Source organism: Bufo bufo, chromosome 6 (assembly GCF_905171765.1).
Source record: "Bufo bufo chromosome 6, aBufBuf1.1, whole genome shotgun sequence".
Taxonomy (NCBI): domain Eukaryota; kingdom Metazoa; phylum Chordata; class Amphibia; order Anura; family Bufonidae; genus Bufo; species Bufo bufo.
The window spans coordinates 191043052-191056953 of NC_053394.1; the positions used below are offsets into that span (position 1 = coordinate 191043052).

The 13902-nt window shown below is 44.2% G+C and overlaps 1 protein-coding gene across 1 annotated transcript in view; it reads right to left on the reverse strand.

Moving 5' to 3' along the window:
* The window catches only part of ZNF511 (zinc finger protein 511), a 282393-nt gene that overhangs the window by 109417 nt on the left and 159074 nt on the right, over window positions 1-13902 (reverse strand). Inside the window, exon 3 of the mRNA XM_040437473.1 lies at window positions 9157-9358. Coding sequence (XP_040293407.1) covers window positions 9157-9358 — 202 coding nt within the window. The remainder of the gene's footprint in view (window positions 1-9156; window positions 9359-13902) is intronic.

The window sequence follows — 13902 nt, forward strand, 5'->3', positions numbered from 1 at the left end:
AGCGGAACACTTAACTTCAGAGGATGAAGGATGAACAGGACTTCAACACGAACCACACTCCAGCTCTTCCGAGACCAAATGAAGCTATCCCAACGACTAGCATTAACATCGGTCGCTGGAACCCACATCCTCTCCTCTGGTCCGTACCCTCTCCAATGAACGAGATACTGGAGGGATCTCCGGAGAACTTGGGATTCCACAATCCTGCTGAAATTCTAAATTCCCGTCCACCATGACAGGAGCATGCAAGGAGGACGGCTCAACAGGTTCGACACATTTTTTTAGCAACAATTTATGAAATACGTTATGGATTTTCAATGCCTGAGGAAGTTCAAGACGGAAGGCTACAGGGTTAACAATGGCAGTGATCTTATATGGACCAATAAATCTTGGGCCCAACTTCCAAGAAGGTACCTTAAGTTTAATGTTTCTTGTAGACAACCACACAGAATCACCCACTCTCAGGTCCGGACCACTCATACGTCTCCTGTCAGCCCATCTTTTTCAGGTTATTTTGGATTTTCCTGATTCTCTGAAACAAAACTTCTCAAGTAAGTCTCCAGATTCTGATTAGTGCGCTCCGTCTGTCCGTTCGACTGAGGATGAAAAGCCAAAGAGAAGGACAATTGTACACCCAGACGAGTACAGAACGCTCTCCAGAATCTGGAAACAAACTGAGTCCCTCTATCGGACACCACATCAGAGGGAATGCCATGTAGTTTCACGATGTTGTCGACAAACACCTGTGCAAGAGTTTTAGCATTGGGTAGACAAGGTAATGCAATAAAGTGTGCCATTTTACTAAAACGATCGACAACCACCAGAATCATGGTCTTTCCCGAAGAATTCGGTAAATCCATGATGAAATCCATGGGCAAATGGGTCCAAGGTCTGGACGGATGGGCAATGGAAGCAGAGATCCGGAAGGCCGAGTATGTGTCACCTTAGCACGTGCACAGGTACCACAGGCTGACACATAGTCCTCAATACACTTACGCAACCCCGGCCACCAAAATCTGTGAGAGATGAGATCGACAGTCGATCTGCTCCAGGGTGCCCAGCAAGCACCGTACAGTGATGTTCCTCAAACACCTTGTGACGTAATTCGGAGGGAACAAACAACTTCCCCGGAGGACAAGAGTCCGGAGCATCCTCCTGTGCCTTCAACACCCTGGCCTCAAGATCAGGATAAAGAGCGGATATGACTACCCCTTCAGATAAAATGGGACTAGGGTCATTAGACTCACCCCCCCCCCCCCAGGAAAGCTACGCGACAAAGCGTCCGCCTTGATGTTCTTAAGCCCAGGGCGGTAAGTGACGATGAAGTTAAATCTGGTGAAAAACAATGACCACCAGGTAGGCCAGATTCTTGTGATCCGTAATTACCGTAATAGGGTGAATTGCTCCTTTCAACCAATGCCGCCATTCCTCGAACGCCAACTTAATGGCCAGCAATTCCCTATTCCCCACATCATAATTCCTTTCAGCAGTAGAGAGTTTTTTTGAGAAAAATGCACATGGGCGCCATTTACTAGGTGAAGGACCTTGCGACAAGATTGCTCCTACCCCTACCTCGGACGCGTCAACCTCAACAATAAATGGCTGAGTCACGTCCGGTTGCACCAGAATAGGGGCCGAAGCAAAACATTCTTTCACAGCAGAAAAGGTCTGTAATGCCGCATCAGACCAGACAGAAATATCGGCACCCTTTCTAGTCATGTCTGTTAAAGGTTTAACCACCGATGAATAGTTCAAGATAAATTTACGGTAGTAGTTGGTAAACCCCAAAAACCGCTAAGCGCTTTCAGATTTTCGGGTCGATCCCAGTCCAACATGGCACGGACCTTCTCGGGATCCATACGAAAACCTGAGGATGAGAGCAGGTAACCCAGAAATTGTACTTCCTGTACAGAAAAAAAACACTTTTCCATCTTAGCATACAACTTATTCTCTCTTAGAATCTGTAACACCTGTCTCACATGATCCTGATGAGTCTCCATATTAGGCAAATAAATTAGTATGTCATCAAGGTATACAACGACAAACCTCCCCACCAGATGATGAAAGATGTCATTGACAAAGTGTTGAAAAACCGCAGGAGCATTGGTTAACCCAAAGGGCATGACCAGGTTTTCAAAATGACCCTCAGGGGTATTAAATGCGGTCTTCCACTCATCCCCTCCTTGATCCTTACCAGATTATATGCCCCCCTCAGATCCAACTTAGAGAACACCTTGGCACCGACAATCTGACTAAACAAATCCGGAACCAAAGGAAGGGGGTAAGGATCACGGACGATAATACGATTGAGCTCACGGAAGTCCAGGCATGCTCTCAGGGTACCATCTTTTTTCTTTACAAAGAAAAACCCAGCAGCCACTGGGGACTTGGATGATCGAATATGTCCCTTTGCCAAACTCTCGGTAATATACTCTTGCATGGCCTTTCTTTCGGGTTCCGAAAGATTATACAACCGAGATTGGGGCAATTTAGCTCTGGGAATAAGATTGACGGGACAGTCATACTCCCGGTGCGGAGGCAACTCCTGATTACCACTCTCAGATAAAACATCAGAAAATTCTGAAATGAACGAGGGTACCGTTTTAGTGGTCACCATAGAGAATGATGCATTAAGACAGTTGTCCATGCAAAAATCACTCCAATCGAGAATCTGTCTCGCTTGCCAGTCAATGTTAGGGCTATGTTTGCTTAAAGGGAGTCTGTCACCTCCATATGGCCATATACAGTGCTTACATGGCTCTGTAGCACACCTATACAGGATTGTAATGGTACCTTTGTCTTTAGGCTTGCACCAGCAGGAAAAACGAAGTTTAATTCATATGCAAATGAGCACTCGCAAGCAGTGGCGTCACCAGGGGGGGGGGCCAGAGGGGGCCACGGCCCCCCCTACATCAAGCTGAGCCCCCCCCATGTGCCCCCCCAACTAAAATGTCCCCCGTTCATTTTGGTACTAGTTGGTCTGTGCTGTGCTGCTGCGCACTGCGTAGGCACTAGGCAGCCCTACCGGACATCTTCTTCACATCTGATGATCTGATCGAGTCTCGGACTCGGTGCCGTTGCGGTCTCACTCTCTAGTCTCCACCCACCGCCGCCGCACCGTGCCCCAAGCCCTGCCCCCAGCCCCGACCCGGCCCCAGGACCTGACCAGTTGAGTCAGACTCAGTCAGACTCAGTGGCAGTGCTGTGCATAAATCAGCACGCCGCTAGTCGTGACTAGCTGATTCTGATTCATTCAACTACTGGCAACAGCTGCTTAAAGGGTTTCTGTCACCCCACTAAAGTCATATTATTATTTTTTGCCAACTTAAATTCATTATAATGCGATATATCAATATATAATGCTCTTACTCATTTTGGTTGGGCAGTTTCTTCAAAAAACGGACTTTTATAATATGTAAATTAGCTCTCTACCAGCAAGTAGGGCGGCTACTTGCTGGTAGCAGCTGCATCCTCCTTTCATAAAGACGCCCCCTCCTCATGTTGATTGCTCGGCCGCTCCATCCTCAGTGCGCCGGCGTCGGGTGTAGATGTGACGCCATTGGCGCAGGCGCATTGAGGATGGAGCGGCCGAGCGAGCGTCCTCCCCTCAGTGCGCCTGCGCGGACTGAAGACAGGTACGGCGTAGGCGCCAGATTTTGAACGCAGACAGGGCCAGCCAGAGGACGAGCGCGTTCGCTGGCCCTGTCAATCAACATGAGGAGGGGCGTCTTTATGAAAGGAGGATGCGGTTGCTACCAGCAAGTAGCCGCCCTACTTGCTGGTAGAGAGCTCATTTACATATTATAAAAGTCTGTTTTTTGAAGAAACTGCCCAACCAAAATGAGTAAGAGCATTATATATTGATAAATCGCATTATTAACCACCTCAGCCCCCCTAGCTTAAACACCCTTAATGACCAGGCCACTTTTTACCCTTCTCCACTACACTACTTTCACCGTTTATTGCTCCGTCATGCAACTTACCACCCAAATAAATTTTACCTCCTTTTCTTCTCACTAATAGAGCTTTCATTTGGTGGTATTTCATTGCTGCTGACATTTTTACTTTTTTTGTTATTAATCAAAATTTAACGATTTTTTGGCAAAAAAATGACATTTTTCAATTTCAGTTGTAAAATTTTGCAAAAAAAAACGACATCCATATATACATTTTTCTCAAAATTTATTGTTCTACATGTCTTTGATAAAAAAAAAATGTTTGGGTAAAAAAAAAAAATGGTTTGGGTAAAAGTTATGGCGTTTACAAACTATGGTACAAAAATGTGAATTTCCGCTTTTTGAAGCAGCTCTGACTTTCTGAGCACCTGTCATGTTTCCTGAGGTTCTGCAATGGCCAGACAGTACAAACACCCCACAAATGACCCCATTTCGGAAAGTAGACACCCTAAGGTATTCGCTGATGGGCATAGTGAGTTCATAGAACTTTTTATTTTTTGTCACAAAGGGGCCCACATTCCAAAGAGCACTTTTAAGATTTCACAGGTCATTTTTTACACATTTTGATTTCAAACTACTTACCACACATTAGGGCCCCTAGAATGCCAGGGCAGTATAACTATCCCACAAGTGACCCCATTTTGGAAAGAAGACACCCCAAGGTATTCCGTGAGGGGCATGGAGAGTTCCTAGAATTTTTTATTTTTTGTCGCAAGTTAGCGGAAAATGATTATTTTTTTTTTATTTTTTTTTTTCTTACAAAGTCTCATATTCCACTAACTTGTGACAAAAAATAAAAACTTCCATGAACTCACTATGCCCATCACGAAATACCTGGGGGTGTCTTCTTTCCAAAATGGGGTCACTTGTGGGGTAGTTATACTGCCCTGGCATTTTAGGGGCCCGAATGCGTGAGAAGTAGTTTGAAATCAAAATCTGTAAAAAATGGCCGGTGAAATCCGAAAAGTGCTCTTTGAAATGTGGGCCCCTTTGCCCACCTAGGCTGCAAAAAAGTGTCACACATGTGGTATTGCCGTACTCAGGAGAAGTTAGGCAATGTTTTTTGGGGTGTCATTTTACATATACCCATGCTGGGTGAGAGAAATATCTTGGCAAAAGACAACTTTTCCCATTTTTTTATACAAAGTTGGCATTTGACCAAGATATTTATCTCAACCAGCATGGGTATATGTAAAATGACACCCCAAAACACATTGCCCAACTTCTCCCGAGTACGGCGATACCACATGTGTGACACTTTTTTGCAGCCTAGGTGGGCAAAGGGGCCCACATTCCAAAGAGCACCTTTAGGATTTCACAGGTCATTTTTTACACATTTTGATTTCAAACTACTTACCACACATTAGGGCCCCTAGAATGCCAGGACAGTATAACTACGCCACAAGTGACCCCATTTTAGGAAGAAGACACCCCAAGGTATTCCGTAAGGGGCATGGCGAGTTCCTAGAATTTTTTATTTTTTGTCACAAGTTAGCGGAAAATGATTATTTTTTATTTTTATTTTTTTTCTTACAAAATCTCATATTCCACGAACTTGTGACAAAAAATAAAAAACTTCCATGAACTCACTATGCCCATCACGAAATACCTGGGGGTGTCTTCTTTCCAAAATGGGGTCACTTGTGGGGTAGTTATACTGCCCTGGCATTTTAGGGGCCCGAATGCATGAGAAGTAGTTTGAAATCAAAATCTGTAAAAAATGGCCGGTGAAATCCGAAAGGTGCTCTTTGGAAGGTGGGCCCCTTTGCCCACCTAGGCTGCAAAAAAGTGTCACACATCTGGTATTGCCGTACTCAGGAGAAGTTGGGCAATGTGTTTTGGGGTGTCATTTTACATATACCCTTGCTGGGTGAGATAAATATCTCGGTCAAATGCCAACTTTGTATAAAAAAAATGGGAAAAGTTGTCTTTTGCCAAGATATTTCTCTCACCCAGCATGGGTATATGTAAAATGACACCCCAAAACACATTGCCCAACTTCTCCTGAGTACGGCAATACCAGATGTGTGACACTTTTTTGCAGCCTAGATGCGCAAAGGGGCCCACATTCCTTTTATGAGGGCATTTTTTGACATTTGGATCCCAGCCTTCTTCTCACGCTTTAGGGCCCCTAAAATGCCAGGGCAGTATAAATACCCCACATGTGACCCCATTTTGGAAAGAAGACACCCCAAGGTATTCAATGAGGGGCATGGCGAGTTCTAGGGGCCCTAAAGCGTGAGAAGAAGTCTGGAATATAAATGTCTAAACATTTTTACGCATTTGGATTCCGTGAGGGGTATGGTGAGTTCATGTGAGATTTTATTTTTTGACACAAGTTAGTGGAATATGAGACTTTGTAAAAACCGCTAACTTGGGCCAAAAAAATGTCTGAATGGAGCCTTACAGGGGGGTGATCAATGACAGGGGGGTGATCAATGACAGGGGGGTGATCAGGGAGTCTATATGGGGTGATCACCCCCTGTCATTGATCACCCCCCTATAAGGCTCCATTCAGATGTCCGTATGCGTTTTGCGGATCCGATCCATGTATCCGTGGATCCGTAAAACACATTGTGAAAAACAAAGATTGCCAGAAGTCTCACCAAAGCGGTCTACATTACAGGTAGGAGTGGTGGTTTAAATGCACTTTTAAATGTTTGATAACTCAATTGCAGTAATACTGTCGTGTGCACGCATATTTGTGTAAACGGATAGCTTGTGGCTCCCGGCAGTCATGGATTTTTTTTTTTGGGCTCTTTGTGTCTGTAAGGTTGGCCACCTCTGCACTACACTATAAGGACAGAAAAGACCTACTTCTGCCAAGTACGATTCACACAGTAGCCCCAATGCCATTAAGAGAAAGGGGGTCGACCACTGATAAACAAAAAACAACTTGTATACTAGATTACAATAAATACATGTGGGGAACTGACCTGTCTAATCAGGTACTTAAACCATACAATAATGTGCAAGTCCTATCCATCTATTTGCTACAGATGGCAATGTAAAACTTCTATGTGTTGTACAAAAAGTCTGGGGGAACACAAACATTTCTTTGGTATAAAGAAATAATTATTGAGAAATTAATGCACCCTAGCACTAGAAGCAGAATAAATAAGGAGATTAGTCTAAAGGCACTTTATTGCAGTTATACCCCCAACATAAAAACAGATATCCACAAAGAAGGTGCTGTGTCTGCACGAAACAAGGCATAAGGCGAGACACAAGATATTTTTGCCCTGACTGCCCTTCTCTGCCACCATTGTGTATTGGAAACTGCAATAAAGTGCATCATACACAGGCACAGTAATATTGCTGTCCTCATTTTTTTTGTACACATAGGGCTGTAGTAGGATGTATTTATTTTTTGTAGTTTGAGCTAAATCAGAGGTATAGGGAAAAAAATGCAGGTTTTTTTTATGTTTTGTTCCATCTACCAAAAAAAAAAAAGTGTAAAAAATGGAAAATGTTAATTTACAATGAACATGTTGAATACGTTACAGTGACTATTTTACTCAGTAGTGTCCTTTTTAGGTTATTTTTTAACATTTCTGCTGCATAGGGCCGTTGCAAAAACAGTATGCTGGTATCTAAACGGAAAGGTATGCCTTTACTTCTGGGCACCATAAAATGCCCTGGGAGTGGGTAATGTACACAACTGGGGTGTCTTTTTTTGCCGGATTGTTTCCCGCATACATATTGGGGTGCTTTTTCTGGATAGCTTGCAGCATGTTTACAGTAATTTGAGCTACATTAGCAGCAAAGTGAAAAAAAATGCCCCTTTTTTTAACTTTGTTCTATCCTCCAACAAAAAATGGAAAAAAAATAAATAGAAAAACTTTAGGGTATCTACTTTACTCAGTAGTGTCCTTTTTAGGTGATTTTTAAAGTTTCTGCTGCAAAGGGCCGTTTCAAAGACGGTATGCCTTTAATTCTGGGCACCACGTAATATATTTTCGTATAAATATGTTCATTTGTACTACTAATCAAGGGTGTGTAGTGGCCAAATTAACAAAAAAAATAAAATAAATAATAATAAAAAAAAATGACTGCTCATAATACATAAATAAAAGAGTCATTTATAAAATTAGTCTAGAAAATAAAAACCATATGTGTCTTGGAAAAAAAAAGTAAAAACAGTTATGACAAGCAAAGCACTTGTAAAGATATTATTATTTAAAGAGGTTAGGCGACCCCCATATGGGAAATGCCCCCCATATGCCAGGGCCACTCACACACAATATACTTACCTTGCTCCCCGGCACCTGCATAGCTCCTGGCCACCACTGCTTCTCCCCGTGCGCATTGGCTGAATCAGCAGATCACCCTTCCCCGCGACACCGGATGTTTTCATCTGCGCAAGGGGAGAAGCAGTAGCGTCTGTGCGGAGATCAGGAGCAACGGTGGTGCCAGGGAGCAAGGTAAGTACATTGTGTGTGAGGGGCCCGGGCATATGAGTGGCATTTCAGGGGTCGGATAACCCCTTTAAAACAGTGTATATCAGAACTGTAAATTTTGATATGCATGGACACAAGGGCATCAATGACCCTTGGTCATGAAAGGGTTAAAATATCATATGACCCTATGCCACTGGAAAAACCTAAGCTGAATTCAGTATGGCAGATTTCAAAATGCTAGAGCAGATGACTTATGGATTCACTCTAAAACAGAAAGCAAGATAGCCTGCAGAAAATGTGTAAAAAAAGAAAAGAAATTCAAATGAGTAAAATACAATAAAAAAAGCCTCAAAAGGTGTTCATAGCCTTTAAAGGAGTAAGGTTGTCTGAACTTATTCCCTATCCACACATTCGATCGGTGGGATTCCCTCCACTGCCGCTCTATTAATTTATATGGGAATTCCGGAGATAGCCGTTGTACTTGGCTAACTCTGGAACTCCCAGAAATGAATGTAGCACCTACACACATGTGCAACCGGTCGGTCTATTCATTACATGGGGCTTGCAGGGGGTAGGGGGCCCCGTTCTTGTGACTGGTGGGGGTCCCAGTAGTAGGATCCCACCGATCTAATAGTTATCACATATCCTGTAGATAGGGCATAACTTCAAACAACCGGATTAACCCTTTAATGTCAGCCTCGAAAACAGTGGTTAACTGTTAAGGCCAGTTATTTTATTTAGCGGTTTGGAAACCAGAAAACCCCTTTAACAAGCTCATAATTATCCAAGTAATCACCTACCATATTGGTGTTTTCTGCCATAATCTGGAAGAGAGAGTCATGCCCCTCAAAAATATGAATGTCCAAAAGCCTGACAGATGGAAAAGATATTTTGCAGATGGAACAAACATTTCTATGCAATGTGTTGTAGTGATGTTCATATGACTTCAAAGTGTCAAAGAGCTGGTCACAGTCTGCCACTTCACAAGGAAATTCCGATATACTGGAAAAAATAAATACATACACTTATTCACAAAAATAACAGAGCTCCGAAAGCTGGCTTTGAAGAAAATAAAAATTCTAGGAGTTTTATGCATGCACTATGTACATCAATATATGAAAGTACTCGCTGCAATTGTCTGTGTTCACATTTATTTACAATTTCGGTTAGGCCTCATGCACACGACCGTATTTTTTTGCGGTCCGCAAAACGGGGTTCCGTTTTCCCGTGATCCGTGACCGTTTTTTCGTCCGTGGGTCTTCCTTGATTTTTGGAGGATCCACGGACATGAAAAAAAAGTCGTTTTGGTGTCCGCCTGGCCGTGCGGAGCCAAACGGATCCGTCCTGAATTACAATGCAAGTCAATGGGGACGGATCCGTTTGACGTTGACACAATATGGTGCCATTTCAAACGGATCCGTCCCCATTGACTTTCAATGTAAAGTCTGGAGTCCCTTTTATACCATCAGATCGGAGTTTTCTCCAATCCGATGGTATATTTTAACTTGAAGCGTCCCCATCACCATGGGAACGCCTCTATGTTAGAATATACTGTCGGATATGAGTGAGATCGTGAAACCTCATTTCCGACAGTATATTCTAACACAGAGGCGTTCCCATGGTGATGGGGACGCTTCTAGTTAGAATATACTACAAACTGTGTACAAGACTGCCCCCTGCTGCCTAGCAGCATCCGATCTCTTACAGGGGGCCGTGATCAGCACAATTAACCCCTTAGGTGCCGCACCTGAAGGGGTTAATTGTACTATCATATCCCCCTGTAAGAGATCAGGGCTGCCAGGCAGCAGGGGGCAGACCCCCCCCTCCCCAGTTTGAATATCATTGGTGGCCAGTGCGGCCCCCCCCCCCTCCTCCCTCTATTGTAATAATTCGTTGGTGGCACAGTGTGCCCCCCCCCTTCCTCCCTCTATTGTAATAATTCGTTGGTGGCACAGTGTGCCCCCCTCCCCTTCCTCCCTCTATTGTAATAAATCGTTGGTGGCACAGTGTGCGCCCCCCATTGGCCCCCCCTCCCTCTATAGCATTAACAACATTGGTGGCTAGTGTGCGGCCTCCCATCTCCCCCCCCCGATCATTGGTGGCAGCGGGTTACTAGCAATAGTACAATAGTAAAAGATTCATACTTTACCTGGGAGCTTGGGAGCTGCGAGGTTCGTGTCCGGCCGGGAGCTCCTCCTACTAGTAAGTGACAGTTCATTTAGCAATGCGCCGCACCGACCTGTCACTTACCAGTAGGTGGAGCTCCCGGCCGGACACGAACATCGCAGCAGCAGCCTGGAGCAGGTAAGTATGAATCTACTACTATTGTACTATTGCTAAGTAACCATGGCAACCAGGACTGTAGTAGCGTCCCGGTTGCCATGGTTACCGATCGGAGCCCCAGCGATTAAACTGGGACTCCGATCGGAACTCCGCTGCCACCAATGATGGGGGGGGGGGGGGGGGAGAGATGGGAGGCCGCACACTGGCCACCAATGTTGTTAATGCTATAGAGGGAGGGGGGGCCGATGGGGGGCGCACACTGTGCCACCAACGAATTATTACAATAGCGGGAGGGAGGGGGGGGGGCGCACACTGTGCCACCAACGAATTATTACAATAGAGGGAGGGGGGGGGGCCGCACTGGCCACCAATGATATTCAAACTGGGGAGGGGGGGGGAGGGTCTGCCCCCTGCTGCCTGGCAGCCCTGATCTCTTACAGGGGGCTGTGATCTGCACAATTAACCCCTTCAGGTGCCGCACCTGAAGGGGTTAATTGTGCTGATCACGGCCCCCTGTAAGAGATCGGGTGCTGCCAGGCAGCAGGGGGCAGTCTTGTACACAGTTTGTAGTGTATTCTAACTAGAAGCGTCCCCATCACCATGGGAACGCTTCTGTGTTAGAATATACTGTCGGTTCTGAGTTTTCACGAAGTGAAAACTCAGCTTTGAAAAAGCTTTTATGCAGACGGATCTTCGGATCCGTCTGTATAAAAACTAACCTACGGCCACGGATCACGGACACGGATGCCAATCTTGTGTGCATCCGTGTTCTTTCACGGACCCATTGACTTGAATGGGTCCGTGAACCGTTGGCCGTGAAAAAAATAGGACAGGTCATATTTTTTTCACGGCCAGGAAACACGGCTCACGGATGCGGCTGCCAAACGGTGCATTTTCCGTTTTTTCCACGGAACCATTGAAAGTCAATGGGTCCGCGAAAAAAAACGGAAAACGGCACAACGGCCACGGATGCACACAACGGTCGTGTGCATGAGGCCTTAAAACGTAAAAGTCCCCAATTCATAGAAAAACAGGTTAGTCTACTTTCACACTAGAGTTTTCAATTTCGCTATTGAGATCCGTCATAGGATCTCAATAGCGGACGAAAACGCTTCAGCTTTGTCCCTATTCATTGCCAATGGGGACAAAACAGAACGAAACAAAATGCTCTAAAATGCATTCCGTTCCGTTTGGTTGCGCTCCCATCAATGACAGAACAAACGCTGCAACGGATCTGGTTGTATTATGTCTTATATAGCTATGACGGATCAGTCATGAACACCATTGAAAGTCAATGGGTGATGGATCAGTTTTCTATTGTGTCAGATCAGTTTTCTCTGACACAATAGAAAACGGATGCATCCCCCATTGACTTTCAATGGTGTTTATGACGAATCCGTCATAGCTACATAAAAGACATAATACAACCAGATCCGTTCGTGACGAATGCATGAGGTTGTATTATTGTAACGGAAGTGTTTTTGCAGATCCATGACGGATCCACAAAAAACGCTAGTGTGAGGGTAGCCTTAAAGAAATTTGAATAAGGCACTTTGTTTTAGAAAATTAGAACATTACAATAAATTAAAGCTACAAATAAGGCATCCTCATAAAAGGTAAATACAAACATGCAGAATATTTTCAGGGTGGATTTAGAAGCTAATCCACTGCAAAACCCACGTGCATTCAGATTCTGCTGTGGATTTTACCATTGCACTGCAAAAGTTAAAGCATGCCCTACAATCTGTGTGACTTTATTTCTACTGCATGTGAAGGGGAGGGAGAGGTAATACCAAATTTATTGCCATTGTACTGTCAATTATTGCGGATTCCACACCAAAAATCTGCACCATATCAATTATGTGTAAACAAACCCTAACTGCAGCAAATATCATATTATTCAATCTGATAATAGTTCTCTGCAACTTCTGTTGAGCCTGATGGAATTATGTCTTTTTTCAATCGTATTAACTATGTGCAGCGTCCCACTCGTGTACGTGGGCACTGCAAAGCTTGTTATATTATACAGTCAGGTCCATAAATATTGGGTCATCAACACAATTCTAACATTTTTGGATCTATACACCACCATGGATTTGAAATGAAACGAACAAGATGAGCTTTAACTGCAGACTGTCAGCTTTAATTTGAGGGTATTTACATCTAAATCAGGTGAACGGTGTAGGAATTACAACAGTTTGCATATGTGCCTCCCACTTGTTCGGGGACCAAAAGTAATGGGACATCATAATAATCATAAATCTAATTTTCACTTTTTAATACTTGGTTGAAAATCCTTTGCAGTCAATTACAGCCTGAATTCTGGAACGCATAGACATCACCAGACGCTGGGTTTCATCCCTGGTGATGCTCTGCCAGGCCTCTACTGCAATTGTCTTCAGTTCCTGCTTGTTCTTGGGGCATTTTCCCTTAAGTTTTGTCTTCAGCAAGTTAAATGCATGCTCAATCGGATTCAGGTCAGGTGATTGACTTGGCCATTGCATAACATTCCACTTCTTTCCCTTAAAAAACTCTTTGGTTGCTTTTGCAGTATGCTTTGGGTCATTGTCCATCTGCACTGTGAAGCGCCGTCCAATGAGTTCTGAAGCATTTGGCTAAATATGAGCAGATAATATTGCCCGAAACACTTCAGAATTCATCCTGCTGCTTTTGTCAGCAGTCACATCATCAATAAATACAAGAGAACCAGTTCCATTGCCAGCTATACATGCCCATGCCGTGACACTACCACTGCCATGCTTCACTGATGAGGTGGTATGCTTAGGGTCATGAGCAGTTCCTTTCCTTCTCCATACTCTTCTCTTCCCATCACTCTGGTACAAGTTGATCTTGGTCTCATCTGTCCATAGGATGTTGTTCCAGACCTGTAAAGGCTTTTTTAGATATTGTTTGGCAAACTCTAATCTGGCCAATGGTTTACATCTTGTAGTGAACCCTCTGTATTCACTCTGGTGAAGTCTTCTATTGATTGTTGACTTTGACACACATACATCTACCTCCTGGAGGGTGTTCTTGATCTGGCCAACTGCTGTGAAGGGTGCTTTTTTAACCAGGGAAATAATTATTCGGTCATCCACCACAGTTGTTTTCCGTGGTCTTCTGGGTATTTTGGTGTTGCTGAGCTAACCAGTGTTTTCCTTCTTTTTAAGAATGTTCCAAACAGTTGTTTTGGCCACGCCTAATGTTTTTGCTATCTCTCTGATGTTTTTTTTCCCTGCCTAATCATGGCTTGCTTCACTGGT